Source organism: Ixodes scapularis, unplaced genomic scaffold (assembly GCF_016920785.2).
Source record: "Ixodes scapularis isolate PalLabHiFi unplaced genomic scaffold, ASM1692078v2 PGA_scaffold10__122_contigs__length_95168666, whole genome shotgun sequence".
NCBI lineage: Eukaryota > Metazoa > Arthropoda > Arachnida > Ixodida > Ixodidae > Ixodes > Ixodes scapularis.
In genome coordinates, this window is record NW_024609836.1 from 68951437 (window position 1) to 68966870 (window position 15434).

A 15434-nucleotide genomic window follows, 5' to 3' on the forward strand; every position below is an offset into this window, starting at 1 on the left:
TTGTGCTCCCCTTTATTCGGTCAATGTACCATCCTAAAAAGACACTTTAGGACGCGGGAGATCGTGGAGGCCTTTTCGATATAGAAAAGAGGGGAAGGAGCCATCAGTTCTCCATCAATAACCTTGCTTGCCAAAGAAATAGAATTCCTTGAAGAGCAACCTAGGCATGTGCGGGAAAGGCCTTAGTTTGGTTGACACTTTCCAAGATCATTGGTCACCATCAGGCGAAGACCGCTGGACATCACAATGCGCAGAATCTACACAAAGGCTCCTAAAAGAAGAAAGGCGGCAATCGCACGCTCAATGGTCTCCAGGTGGCGAAGGTTACCACGCCTGGGTCAGCAAACTATAGCACGTGCTTTTTCTCCTTTTTCTTTTTTCTTTTCTTTTTTTCTTTTCCTTTCTTTTCTTTCTTTTGTTTTCTGGTTGCGCTTTCGGTTGAAGAAAAGGTGACGCCTGCTGGCACAGGCCATTCCCTTGCAAAAAGCTGCCGCGCGTGTATCTGATGAAAAAAGTGCATTTTGGCACTCTCGAGTCTCGCGCACCTCATCCTCTTCTGAATAAATAGCATCAGTTGATAGTCAGCGCTCGTCCTGTCCTCTTCTCTTCTATCTTCCTGTCGTCTTTGCGCTGTTCAAACACTAAGTATGAACCAACTAGCCCACCGCAGTACCTTGTTGCGGTTAATTATGTAACCTCGTCATCTCATACTTTAATATTCCACAATGCCGTTTACGTTTGGCTTCGCTGAAGCTTTTTTTTTTTTTTTCTTTTTTTGCTTAAGACCAAAGGGAGTATTCACTGGCGGCCATATCCGTGTGCGCTGCTGCTGAGCGCGTGCCGACGGCGAGCTTTCTGAGTCCTTTTGGAGCGTGCATTTAGCACCATGAAGATTGCCGGTCTTAGCAGGCTATTAATGTGAGCTCGTTCTGAGCATGCGCTCTAAACATCGCCCTCAAATATGGCGTCCAGTGAATACCTCCTATACTAACGTTACTAACAGGATATTCTTTTTTCATAAAAACCTTATTGCATTTCAACATCTAGGAACACATTAAAATGTACCCGAAAACCTCACAATTAAATGCATACATTGTCCTTGGGATACCTAAAGTGGTCTGTTTTGCCTCTCGCGGTGGTCTGCATAGTTTCATTTTTCATTATTGGTAGGGCAATTTTAATGCGCAGCTCAAGTTCGTCTGCTTCTTTTGAAGGGGTACTGGTAACGCCAGAATGCCCAACTCTGATTGGCCCAGATTGAAGGATAGTGGGTAGACCTTAAGGCGGCTTGCTTTGAAGTCTACCCACTATCGTTTAATTAGAGCGAATCAGAACTCAGCGTTCAGGAGTCAACACACCCCTTTCAAAAGAAGCAGACGGACTTGTGCTCCGCATATGCGAGAAATAGGCTCAAGCACCGCTTCCATTTAACTTTCAAAATACACCACAAACACTTATTGGTTCGTGGGACGCACGTGACAATCTCCTGTTCTCCGACTTTCAGCCAATCAAGAGAGACCTGAACAAGTACTGGCCCTCCCTCAATCACGCCGAAGCCCGGTATTTCGCCTTTTGGTAAGACCGTGAACTGGGCAGCTTCGTCTTCGTTAAAGGACCAATGCAACAATATTTGTACTTTGCGCAAATACCGCTTAAAACGGATCCCTAACGTTAATGACCTATGAAACACGCGTTCGTTTTTAACCCCACGCAATAGAAGTTCCAGAAAACAATTTAAGAAAAACGAGCAGCGTTCACCCCCTCAACTCGCAGCCAGAACAAGCGGCCACGTGATCTGGAGCCGATTATATGCCGCCAGTGTTGATCATAGCCACGCGCTGGGGTTGGCAAAGCGCAGGACACGCGCTGAGTTCCAGGCATTGTTATGGCTCGGCTGTTGTCGTCGTTGCAGCGATTGGACACGGGTCAAAACCCGAATGCTTCTCGAGCTAGCAATTGTCACGAGCCCAAGTCGAGTGCCCACGCAATGCTCGGGTCGAATCTATGAACCGCATTCAAATATCGTCACTTGGGTGTACTGGGACCCCCGAGTTACGTCATCAAATTTTGCAAAGGAGAGATTGAATGAAAAGGATCGCTTTTGTCCTTGAAATTACACCGCAACAAAGGAGTTTCTTGGCCAATGGCGTTGCGTGTGAGTATCCTTGAGTCCCAGGTGTGCCAGTAAGCTCGTGTATAGAGAGATACATTCCAATTGAATATCGTTGCACAGCTCCTTTTTAAGTTTTTAAGAGCGTTGACCTCACCATTTCAACATATCATCCATCTCTTCCACTTCGCTAAAATTGTTCGACAAGCAAGTCCGATGAGAGAGAACCCACAGGCCCCTTCACACACTCTCCTTTGCTTAAGTTATGATCGAGTTCTTGTGATCTCTTACGACGAGAGAGAGAGCACACTGACACGCTGGCGTCATCCAGGAGTTGACTCTGGAACTTCATTTCATTAAAGTGAAGTCTCTGCAGCATTCGCGAGACCAAATGAACAATGGTAATCACACTTGCTCATAACACAAGCACGTCCGGCTTTCTACGGCGAGCGCTCGACTGGTCGCGTTCGCAGCAAATAATCCAGTCACGTGGTCAAGGAGTGTCCTGCCCGCGGCCTGTTCACACATACTGTTCAACGCCAAATCGACGCTGAAAAAGACGCCAATGCAGCTCTGATGCTGTGCCGAGTTGTCGGTCTAGCTGCGATGCATCGGCGCTGTATCGCGGCTCACCAACGTCGGCGATGAGTCACGTGTTCCACTGTGGAACCACGTCGGCGATAAGTCACGAGCTGCAGGTCAGAGCGGCGTCAGCGTCGTTTATCGAAAAGGGAACGCTGCTTGATAAAAGGCTCCCCTACATCGCGCGTGAATCATTGGGGCGCGTGTTAACCCCCACGGCCCTTCTCGGCGACCGCCTGCGGCGGCTGATTACAATAATCGACGATTTCTCTATTTTATAAACGGGAGTCTCTAAACCGGCGTTCGTTAAAATGAAGTTCGATAAAATGAATGCCTCTGATCGTTTTGTACATTCTCCGATGGCTCCATCTCACTATAAAGCTAAGACCACATGCAGATATTTCATGAGGGCTAGTGATGAAAGCGTTCTCGACATTTGGGATTTACGTTACACAGACTTCGAGGAACTTGTTTCGTCAGAGACCACAGCAGTAGAACAAGCGTGGGCTGCTTTTAAGATGCTAACACAAGCTGAAATAGAGCGTGTTGTTCCGCTCGGACAAAAAGCAAATTCGTCGAAACCCATGGATCACAACAAATATGACGCAACTGAAACACCATATAAAATGACGAAGAAAGTGACTCGGTTACAAAACGTTTCCCGAGCAACACGCTAAAATAAGGGTGCTGTCCCAGCAGCTTAAAAATGGCGTACTAAACGCAAACAAAAGGGCTACGTTAATGTAACAGTTCACAATTTTGTTAAATCGTCCCCCGAAAAGTTTTGGAAAAACATGCCGCCAAAAAAAGAAAAGGTATCTCCAGCATGATTGTTGAAGAAGGAACTGTCGCCGATGTAAGAAACATGTGCACTTTGTCTAACAATTGTTTCCAGTTGGTTTTCACGCTTGATAACAAAATTATTCACCACTGTGAGCTTCATGCATCACCTCTTCCTGGTATTGACAATGTACGCGTTGTTTGGAGAGGTAGATTTGATCTGCTTTTAATCTTGAATGTCGAAATAATTACCCGGACCTGATGAACTGCCAAACATATTTTTAAACAAATATGCTGAATGCTGCTTTCTTTTCTTGGCAGCCATTAATGAAAATCTCTGTGTTATGAAAGTGTTGTTGTTGTGTGCTGAAAATTTCCATTGTGTTGTTGAAGCTTTCCACGAGACTGGAGATCTGTCGAAATAATTCCCAAAGCAAAGTCAGGAGAAACAACAAATAGACAAAATTATTGTCCAATTTGACTCACAAGTACCAGTTGTAAAATTCGTTAACACGTCCTTGCCAAGCACATTATAACATACGTTGAGAATAATAACATCAGAGGAAGTTGCGAATATTTTGACGAAGACGTTCTATTGTTACGCAATTAATAAAGGTGACTCATGACCACAGTTTATGTATTGACAGGGGTGGGGAAGCATATGTTGTATACTTGGATTCGCCAAGGCTTTCGACCGCGTGACACGCCCAAAGCTGCTTCATAAACTCAACTACATACTGAACAATGATCAAATTGTAACACAGCTTGAAGTTTATTTTATCGGCAGAAAACAGCTTGTCCAATTAAACCATGTACGGTCAGACGACCTATCAGTAATGTCAGGAGTACATCAAGGATATGTCTTAGGTACTCTTGACAGCAGGAGTACGTAGGACACGTACAGTAGTGACGTCAGCCGGAGATTTGAAACTGAAGTCAAAATTAAACGTTTTGTCAACGATGCACTTTTACAATTAAAAAAACAAACATCCAATGATCGGAAGAAATTAAATGAGCGCTTACATAAATTGACCGGTTCGTGCAGCGATTGGCAAATGGAAATCAACAAACACAAAAATGTTTACATGAATGTAACGCGGAAATCAATTCAACTACAGACAGGCCTTTAAAAAGTGTTCAGGAATTTAGATATTTCGGGAGTCTTTAAAATCAAACCTAAAGTGGAATTCACACGTAGACAATGTTCGCAAGAAAGCATTAAACAAAATTTGTAAACTCAGACGAATATTAGCATTTACTACTCCAAAGCTAAAATTAACAGTATATAAAGCAGTAATCTTACGAATGCTCGAATATGCAAGCCCAGTCTAAGAATCATTCACAGACAAAAAGAAAAAAAAAAAACATCCATAAACTTGACAGCACTTAAAGTAAAGCGGTCCGTTTCATTTTGAATGGCTACGTATCTGCAGAGTTCGTTTCCCTACTGAAATCCGCAGCAAACCTCCTTCCTATTAGCGCTAAAATAATGTTGAGCCGAATGAAAGTATTCTTCAACTTGCTACATGGTCAGTATATTATGAAGACTGAAAAATATGTAACCTACGAAAACCCTGATTGTGCGACTAGAACCCAACACACCAAGTACATTATCCTTTCTCGCTTTAACACAGACTATTTTAAGAACTCTTTCTTTGTTAAATCTATTGATCACTGGAACTGCCGGCCAACGAACTTTGTAAACAGAGCGAATTTCAGAATTTATCGATTCCTTGATATTGTATGTGTGACGCTTTGCCAATCTGTATGGTTGTAAGCGCTTGAGAGTGCTAATATAAACTTCAGCCATTCTCCTGCTTCGGCCTCACGGGTGGCAGTTTATTTTTTGAAATAAATAAAACAAATAAAATAAAAATCGTACGACCGAAAAAGAACCTAGTGCGAAAATATTTGAAATTTGACACTGAAAAACACCAGTTAGTACGCTGTATCAACAAATATGCGCTGCGGCTCTCCAGAGTCCGGACAGCATGCTTCCAGCCACGAACGCCACGTACAGCAACGCTACAGTAAGTGACGAAAGCATCTGTGGCAGAAAGTCCTGGAAAAGGCAGAAATTTCCAGAAGAGAGGTCTCTGAGCTCTTTAGGGCATGGTTGCTGTCACTGAAATTTACCCGCGCCACGTGTCTGAACGTATAATATGTCGAAAATTGGAAAAATTCACAAGCAAACGCTGGCAATGAAATAAATGTTCAAGCGACGCATTACGTTAAAAAGCTAAGTTCTTCGGATAATTTCAAGGTACGACGTCTCCCCAGGTCAGGCCAGCAGTATGACAACCGACAAGGGAGCCAATATGCTGAAAACAGTTATCTTAGGAGAAGAATCTGCTGTCCCTCTCGCGGCAGGATCTGAGCTGTCCGAGTCGGAAGACAAGGACGTGCACGTGTACAGTGGCGTCTGAGATGGAGCCTCCTCCCTCGAGGAATTGGAGGGAGTTTTGTTTTTTTAGGTGAGAGACGTCTTCTTCAAGGAATGAGGTGTGCTGCGCACACGCTGCAGCTGGCTGTACATGATGCTCTCAACTCTACAACTACTAGCGACATCGTAGAGAAGGCCCAACAGTGGCGTTAATAAATGAGGTCGCAGACCTTGCTGTCCCCACTTCAGAAGCTGATATGAAGAAGCTCATCCTGGCTTGCGTAACGAGGTGGAGGTCCACCAGGGACATGATGCTACGATTGCTGGAGCTAAGACAGTTCTGCGACGAGCTGATCGTAGACGATGATGAACACCGCCTTACTCAAGAAGACATGGCAATCAATACGCAACGTAGTTGCCTCCCTGGGGCCTATCGAAGTAGCAACAGTGCAGCTTCAAGGGGAGCAACTAGCTGTGGGAGATTCTACGGAGCATGGCTCACGTGTCGAATCGAGACGTCAAAATTGACACCACGGCCGCGAATCAGCTGGCTCCTGCCATGAAAAGGCAAGATAAGTTGTTACTTGGAAGCGACATATTCTGTGCGGCTATATTTTTGGATCCTCGATACCATGTCACATTAACAAGCGAGGAGAGGTCCAGAGCAAAGCAACATCTGCTACTGGGGTGGAAGATGCTTCACGAGCTTAAAGAAGATGCTCAGCAACAGCAACCTCAAGCACCGCGCACGACGGGGAGTTGAGACGTTTTGTGTTGGTCACCTTTTTCGTCCGTCGTCTCCTTTTAGAGCGCAGCTCTTAGGCGGCCGTTTTCGGCTTGAGCGGCGTCGGGCTCGCCGTCAGCGTCGGCGTAACCGCGCGGTGCATTATGGGAAATGTGAATGTCCCATAATGCACCGTGCGAGCCCTCCCCCCCCCCCCCCCGGGTCACGTCCCCCCAAATCACGTGACCGCCCCTACCGGAGGTCACGTGAACCCCCCCTCCCCCCGAGGTCGCGTGACCCCCCCCCCACGTCACATGACCCCCCCCTCTTCCCGAGGTCACGTGACCCCCCACGGGGGGAGATTGAAGAATGAGGGGAGGAGGAGGAGAAGGAGGAAGAGGAGGGGTATACCCTCCCCTCAGTACCCTTCCATCCTCCTCCTCAAGAGCTGTGCTCTAATTCGGCGTTACAGGGAGTTGCAAACGTCTTTTACTTTTTTTCTCTTTGTTTTCTTTTTTTTTTGAAAGAAGGAAAGCTCCATCTGTCTTGATGACGACCTCGAAGCGATTCTCAAGGGGAAAAGAAACGGCTTCCTGAAAGCATGTAGCGACCAATCTTCGATTGTTGGGAAGATTCAGACCCTACTGGACTGCTTTCAAAAGTACTGCGAATTAGCAAGAGTAAACATACCTTGAAATCTGGGGGAAAACAAAAGTCCCAGTGCCCCGTACTCTATTCACTTGCTGCCGTTGCTCTTGAAATAGTACCCTCCACGCAAGTCGGCGTGGAAAGGTCCTTCTCGGGGTTAAACTACTTCCTATCATGCTAACGAAGGCGACTGAGCCCGGACATACCAGATGATATCTTTTCTCTCCGCTCGTTTCACCCACCAAAGAGAAAGCGATCAGTGAAATTAATATTGCCTGCGCATGTAACAATCTTGTAGAGGCGCTCGTCCTATCTTGTAGCACATGGATATAATGTTGTGTTTAATGAATAAAATATTGGTATCCAGCCGCATGCTACGTCTTCAATTTTCGCAGATCATTCCAATAAATAAATGGATTACACAACAGCAATAAATGAGCGTGTATTTTATACTGCAGTAATCCATTTCATGACAGTAGAGGTGTGTGAGTATTCGGTTATCATTTAAACTTTTCCTAGAACCGTTATATGAACCCGTACGAACCAAGTTAAATATTTTCGAACCGTTAGTTTTTCCGCTCTGGAGCTGACCCTGAACCGAATAGAAATGTTTGAACCGTAACTTGAACCGAACAAAAAATTGTTTCGGTTCGACACCCTAGCTGGTGACGGCTTCCGACGCAAGAACACTCTGGAACACTGGCGCCATCTCTCTGTAGCCCTGGAATACCTTCGATCTGCGCATGACTAGACAGAGCGGTATTGCAGCCTGTGCCTGATCAAATATGCGAACTATTCATATTGCACGGTCGTTTATAACATTGTCAGAATTATTTCGAGCACACTTAGAAACAATGACCCGCAAAAAAATGTACTTTGGCGCGACGCAGGATAATCTCAATCAATGATGTCATAATAATCCAAGAATTTATTAAATTTTTGTCTGGCTCACAAATAGTATATAGCTCCAACATCAACAGGAGTTTCAGTAGTTTCAGTAGAGAACATGCAAAACTATCCTTGGTGCATTTGTCAATTTGATCTCTTTGCTTAGTGTTTCAGATCGATAACTGGGTCTTTTGTATTTGAAAGTTTAGATGACTAGACAGGGGCGGATGCAGGAATTTCCTGAGGGAGGGGTCAGGTGTTGGCCAGCGTACCATATGTTTAGGAACCCACTCCCCCTCTCCCTTGTTTAACGCCCTAAATATAACACATGTAAAAATCAAGAGGGGGGTCAGGACATCCGGACCCCCCCTCTAAATCCGACCCTGTGACTAGATTACTTAACGCAGTACCGCATCCTTATGACACTGCGAAAACCCAGAAAGTCACTATGCTGATTTACTAACAGATTTTCTCACTTGCTTTTTTCATGAATCAATTTGATAATGTTGTTGTCGCTTTGCAGGAGGCACCAGTGGCAGAAGCATGGGTCATGCGCTACGGACGTGCCCAAGCTGAACGGAATATTCAACTTTTTCAACTCTACTCTGGCCATATACCACAAGTACAACATCTTCGAGTGAGTAATCCGTGCTCCTCGTTTGATAACAACTTATCGTGCAAAAATAAAAACCGCCATCAACCAATGTTTACGTCTTTTGTGGATTCCGAAGCGGACGTGAACTGCGCGCCACTCTCTCGATTATGCCGGTTAACCTACTGACCGCGAGACACTGCTAAGGGTGAAACCAATCAGTTGGAGCAGAAAAGGTTCAGGTTCGCTGTGCATCTTGACATTTACACTGTGGCACGCGCGGATCTTCCACTGTAAAACGAGCAGGAAAAATCGGCGCATACTCAAAAAAGCTTAAACTTTCACCGAATGTGCAATGAGCAGCTGAGTTTTACCATGCGAAATTTCAACTCGTAGTTTGCTTCCTGTAAAAATAAAAGCAAAAAAAAAAAAAAAGCAACAGTTTTGCCGAAGTCTACGTTGGGCGCATTCACAGACGACGGAGTGTGCGATGCTATTAACTTGTGGCGCCATTTTTCGGTATGCGCAGCGAGTAGACCACGCACTCTGTTGTCTGCTCGCACTTCGGCGCTCTTATTGGAGGATGACTGAAATCTCACCGGTGGCGGGGCGATAACAAGCAGCATGAGACTTTCCTCGCGCTGCGTTTCTTAAGTGGTCAGTGACAATTGTAGCTTTTCGGCAAAAATGCTTGCCGGTCTACTTTCTGACGTAGTATGTGCTGGGTGAATCACCGCCAATTCTGGGCCTTTCATAATAAACACACACGATCTATATCCTTGTCGGGTGCGCGTCGTTTTTGGCGGGAAGATGTATGACGTCCTCCTGCGAAGCAAACTATTTATGTTTGAGTCGTTCTGTCGTCAGTGGCATGGCACTTATGTTTTCTACAACACGTTCTTTTTTTTTTTTTCGGGGGGAGGAGGGGGAGGGTTAAAATTCAAAATGTTTATTTGTCCGTTTGTTTAGCTGTCCGCGCATTTGCCGCTGAATTTAGCGGGGAAATCGACGTCCCGTGAACTGACGTCACATGACCTATACACAAATTTACCAGTTTAGTCTACACGCAAAATTTAGCAGGGAATTTGACATCAGATAACCTAAGCACCGTTTTAGTATCGCCGATAAATTTAGCTGGAAAATTAGTGTCATGTGAACTGACGTCACGGTACCTATACACCAATTCAGCTTTCCCGCTTAACCTAATGCGTAATTTTACATCACGGGACCTATGCACCAAGTCAGTTTCTCCGCTAAGTTTACCCGGCAAATTTATGAAAATGTAGATCATTTTCTTCCCAAAACGACTGACTGAGGTCCTTCTAACCGATCACTTCTTAAATACTGCGCTTCGTGTATTATATTACTTCGAAGATAAAGGGGACTGCCAATTTCATAACCGCCTCATCATCTGTGTTACAGCTTCTTGGCCAACAGCTACATTCGACCAAGTGCCGTGAGGACTTTTTCGGTGAGTGGAGTTGGCGGCAAAAAAAAAAAAAGTGGAAGCCGTTTACAACTCTCTGTAACGCCGAATTAGAGCGCAGCTCTTGAGGAGAAGGAGGGAAGGGTACTGGAGGGGGGGAGGGGTCACGTGACCTGGTTGGGTGTCACGTGACCTCGGGGGGGAAGGGGGGGGGTCCCGTGACCCCACAGGTCACGTGACTCCCTAGAGAAATTTTTCCGCTAGACCTAGCGGGGAATTTAGCGGGGAAATTTACCCACAACGCACCACGAGGTTACGCCGACGACGACGCCGAAGCCGACGGCGACTCCGACGCCGCTCAAGCCGGAAACGGGCGCCTAAGAGCTGCGCTCTAAGACGATGAAATAGGCGATCGTCATTCTCTCGTGACTGAAAGCAAGTGTCCGGAACGTATGTGATAAGCGTTTTACGAGAAACACTTTTAGAGAAGAAAACTTTAAGGTATCCCACATAAACATTAGGAAAGAATAAACACGAAAAAGGGGACGAAACACAAACGAGCAACGGCTCTTTCAGAGCCGTTGTGTCCCTGTTTCGTTTCCTCTTTCGTGTTTATTCTTTCCGAATGTTTACATTTTAGCCCCAACACGCTCGTTATTTCATCACACATCTCACATCTCTCGCGTCTCGTACCTTTTTTTTTACATGAAATTTTGGAACTTTGATTGTATATGTTTTGAAATGCTGGTACTCATCTTAATGCTCTCGTCGCTGGCCCTACCATTAACATTTCGGTGTCTATTTGACCTCTACTGTTTTTATACATTTAAACCATGTTCCCAAATAGGGTAGGTGGCACACACCGCCACACGTTCCAAAGATCTGAGCCCTGGTCACCTATTCATTGTTAATTCTTTTTAGAGTAACTAGACATCTTTAGTCAGTAGCAGATCTCAGAGAGATCTGCCACTCACATGTGTAATTTTTGCTTCAGAAACATCGGAAGCCTTTTTTTTTTGTGCATTGTGCACGTGACGTATACGTAATTTTTTTTTAAATAAAAGGGAACTAAATAAATATAAAGGTGCTAAATTAACAACGACGTGTAGCGAGATAGCGACACCGGATACTTTACTAGAGGTATATATCCCACCCCGCCCAAATCCTTGGCGCGGACCGGTTTTGCCTAGTTCGAAAGACTGGACGCGCCGCTGACTCGGGTATTTCCATTTTGCTTATGAGCAGGGTGGAGGATTAAACTAAAGACGATTTAAATTGTGATTTAAATGATTATCTAAATTTAGATTTTGATCGCACCAATTTGTCTACGAAGATCTAAATCTAACACTTTTCTCCAAAACAATACTGACCATTATTTCTATTTACCCTTCGTATATTCTGTGTCCGTTTTCCAATGGCATTTATTTTTTGCGTCTGTTTCCCATGTGCAAAAAAGGATCGACCAGGATAGGTTTATATTAGGCAGCAATTTAAAAAACATCTCTTAGAGTGATATGAAAGGTTCATCTTTTCTAGCTGAAGGGATCTGAATTACGTAAGTTCGATTTAATTAAGATAGATTTAATTTAAATCAGATAAGTCTGATTTAAATCTAATAAATCTAATTTATTAATTTGTTTGCACAAAAAGAACTGTAATTTTTCTTTTTGCACCCTCCATATGAGGTGCTCTGCCCGGTCTATGGACTTGCGCTTGCCACACAGCTTCCAGACAGCAGAGACAGCCGTCTCTGCTGTCTTGAAGAACTCCGGTGTCTCGGTGCGCCGGCGGCCACCTCCACTCTCCCATGGCGGCGTGCTACTATAGGGCGAGTCACACACTTGGGTCGACTCCGACCGCGTGCAACTGCTTCGGCTTGCGACAGCTGCGTCGGCTCAAACAAAACGAAGCAAAAGCCGGTTTTGTTTCAGTCGACGCCCATTTTGCCATAGCAATCCGTCGTCACAAGCCGTTGCATTTGCACTCGGTCGTACTCGACGCAACTGTGTGAATCGCCGCCGACCGGTTGCGAGGGTTGCTACGGCAACAGCTGATTCGGCTCCAACGCAGCTGTTGCGACGCGGCCGCTGCCATAGCAACCCTCGCACTCGGTCGGACTCAACACAACTATGTGAATCGCCCTTTAAGCGACAGCGTGGAGGGCGCGATGGGCATGCGTTCTTGAACGCGGTTCGCCAACACGGCTGAGGGAGGATTTGACGCTGGAAATGTGCTCTCCAATGTTACTGAGCAGAGTTGGAATGTATTCTCTATAGACTTCGTTTCACCTTCACCATCATCATCATCAGAAATTATTGAACCTCGAAGACCCTTAAGGGCGTTACGCAAGGTACGGGTACAGGCTGGAGAACATCCAGGCGCAGCCGGTGCTACGAGCTGATGAAACCAATCTAACTGCGTCAAAAGTGCACTCTATCATGGCGTTCGTCATGTTTCTCTACGTGTTCTATCATTGCCGAACCAATCGTAAGCAAAAAAGACCCCCAACTTGCTTTGTCCCCTTAGTTGGTAGCGTCAGCTTCGTCCGGACGTAAGCTGAAACGATGTATAGTAAAGTATTCGCCGCCACTAAGAAAAGGGGAGGGAGAGGGGCGATGCAGAGATTCTAGATAATGTCGGCTCTAGAAGGGTTGGCCTTATGTGCTTAGTGAGCGATGGGAGCCCAGTAGGCATTTGGTTGCTTTAGCGAAACGCGTGCGGCCATCCCTTTTCTGCGCATTTCTTACCTACAAGGTACCGGGCGTTTCTTAGAAAAGAGAACAGTGTTCTTCGGCCCGCGTAAACAAACTATGCATACTAGAACGCTCAAACTTCATGATAAAGTGAGAGCGGTTGGAATAGAACGCGAAGGTTTGAGAACATGACGTTTACTTGATCCGAATATATTTGAGAAAGACGAAATGTCCCTATGGGGGGAGCCCACGTTCGCCTAAGCCTAATATATTAAAGCAAGAACCGACATTGCGGGCGCATGTGGGATTTTTATCATCGAAAAACACTTATCAGCAAGAAAGGGAATATTCGCACGTGTTTTTTGCTTATATAAATCCCATACGAGTTTAAAATGCCAGTTCTTCTTCTGGCGATATTAAGCTTAGGTGAACGCTAGCTCATAAAGAAATTTTGTTTTTATCGCTTACTTTTTCATCGAGGTAAGGTCACGTTCTCAAACTTTCGGGTTCTATCCCAGCCGCTATGCGTCACATTCTCGCGGAGTTTGAGCTTTCTTCAATGTATAGTTTATTTTTCCGGGCCGAAAAACACCGTTCTCTTTTCTCGGCGACGCCCTGTACTTCAAGTAAACTCGAACTTTCGTCTTCCGTCAAATTTTGCGAATGCCGTTAAGAGAGCACTAAGAGTAACGGATTCCGGTAAATCGTAAAAACATAAAAATGCAAACATCACTTGACGGACCTGTGTTCGCGAAAGCTCCTGGAACGCTGTCTGTGCCTTATATTCCCATACACAAACAACAAAAATGTCTGATTTCCTGGCTTAAAAATCATCGCCCTAATTATATGTTTTTTTGTTTGTTTTTTTTTACTTTTATCTCTCTCTTTGTTGTGAAGGCTGCGGAGATCAGAAACGCGCTCTCGGACGACATCAGGCAAAAAGTCAACATCGTCTGTCAAAGGGTGCCGGTAAGATATGCCCAAACATAGTTACAAAAAAGCAAAAAAGAAAAAAACAACTGTAGGTATTGATTTATATAACCGGAATATCTGTGCTAGAGAAATATTACAACAAGATGGAAATATAGAATATTATAGTTAGTGTTTAATAAGAAGATGCACCTTCTAAACAAACTTTCCTTCAGAACTATTTTTTGTTTACCTCTGTTTTCAAAACGGCATTTTTTAGGAAGCTGTGCCAACACTGCAGTACTTGCGAAATCAGACCTATGCCCTATCTCTGAAAAATGGTAGCTTGTAATATTTTCAAAATTATTTCAACCTCTCGGTGAATAACTTGAGAAAACATTTGCAGATCAGAAGTTTTCCAGTGCTACCCGTTGAATAGAACCAGTATGTTACCTCGTCGTAACCAGTCAGAAGCGGTCGTAACATTGTCGTTCACAGTCAAACGCGAATCTGTAAATCTGACTTGAGGGTTCATTTATACAGGATTCACAGTTAATTTCACGCGTGTTCTTCATCAGGACTTTGTGATAGAGATGTTTGTAACAGTCTGTATCTCCACGCTTGCTTTGCTTCAGAATGTGGACGGCCCAGTCCTGACAGAGATCCGTTTCTGCTTGGACAAAGAGCTGGCAACCGTCAACTGCCAGGGAAGGAACGGTGGATGCACCAAGCGCAACTATTACTTGCCCAAGAGATGAATAAATACCTGCAGACGACCGCACCGAACGCAAGAAGTATAGTCTGGTTTCTTGTAATCTCGCCACTAAACTGAAACCACCGTTGCCACATTTCATTCCTCTACTCTTTGTTATTGTTATTACTCTTTTTTAACAACTGGTGCCATCACGAAAGTTAGGATAGCAATATTTATTGGCGTGGCGTGTGTGTGTGTTTGGTCTTTTATGACAGAGTCAGGGAGCACGCGGCGTCGGTGCAGGGCACGGGAGCTGGGCACCTTGCAGCCCATTGCTGCACGTGCGGGCGCAGGCCACGTTTTAGCAGCGTTTCCATTGTTAAAAGACACAGAAATGCCTTTGCGCGCGAGATTCTCGAGGCACTGGCCATTGAGGAAAGACCCCATGACTGCGTGAGCATGCCCTTCATCACGGTCAGCAAGAGAGAAAGGCAGTTTTTGCAGTGTGGAACGGCCCCGTGAAAGGGAATAAGAGGGATATTTGTCGGGCGGTGGTTAGTGGGTTGGGCCAGGGAGGTGTTAGTGAGCAAATTTAATAATTTAATGTAATTAATGTTTTTTTTTCATTTAGTGTTCTAATTTAGTAGTTTAATGTAAGGACCTAGGGTGATTTATTGGCATTACTTTAGGTGTGAATCTTTGGGTCAAAGTGATGAAGAAGAAATATAAAGTCTTAGTTGATAGTCAGTGAGTGTATATGTCAGTTTCTGTTTCTCCCTGTCTGTGTTTTGTCCCTATTGTCTAGCTGACCGTTTACTTTTGAATTATGTACCAACTGGCTCAACTCCAGCCTCTTAGTCCTTGGTACTTGTAAAGCCAGTGCTGCTAACTTCGAAATAAGTTTACTCCTAGTCAAATGCCAAAAACGAAGTTAAATTTGGAGCGAAATCAGATATATAGATTTTCGGTTTTGTGCAAGATACAGAGAAACCATTTAATTTTAAA

At 44.8% G+C, this 15434-nt stretch overlaps 1 protein-coding gene across 1 annotated transcript in view; it reads left to right on the top strand.

The window, feature by feature from the left end:
- The window catches only part of LOC8027661 (ribonuclease Oy), a 38552-nt gene extending 24023 nt beyond the window's left edge, over nucleotides 1-14529 (top strand). The window contains exons 5-9 of the mRNA XM_029990409.3: nucleotides 1505-1575; nucleotides 8639-8752; nucleotides 10130-10178; nucleotides 13724-13795; nucleotides 14371-14529. Of these exons, the coding sequence (XP_029846269.2) occupies nucleotides 1505-1575; nucleotides 8639-8752; nucleotides 10130-10178; nucleotides 13724-13795; nucleotides 14371-14493 (429 nt within the window). The 3' untranslated portion in view covers nucleotides 14494-14529. The remainder of the gene's footprint in view (nucleotides 1-1504; nucleotides 1576-8638; nucleotides 8753-10129; nucleotides 10179-13723; nucleotides 13796-14370) is intronic.
- The last annotated feature ends 905 nt before the right edge of the window (nucleotides 14530-15434 follow it).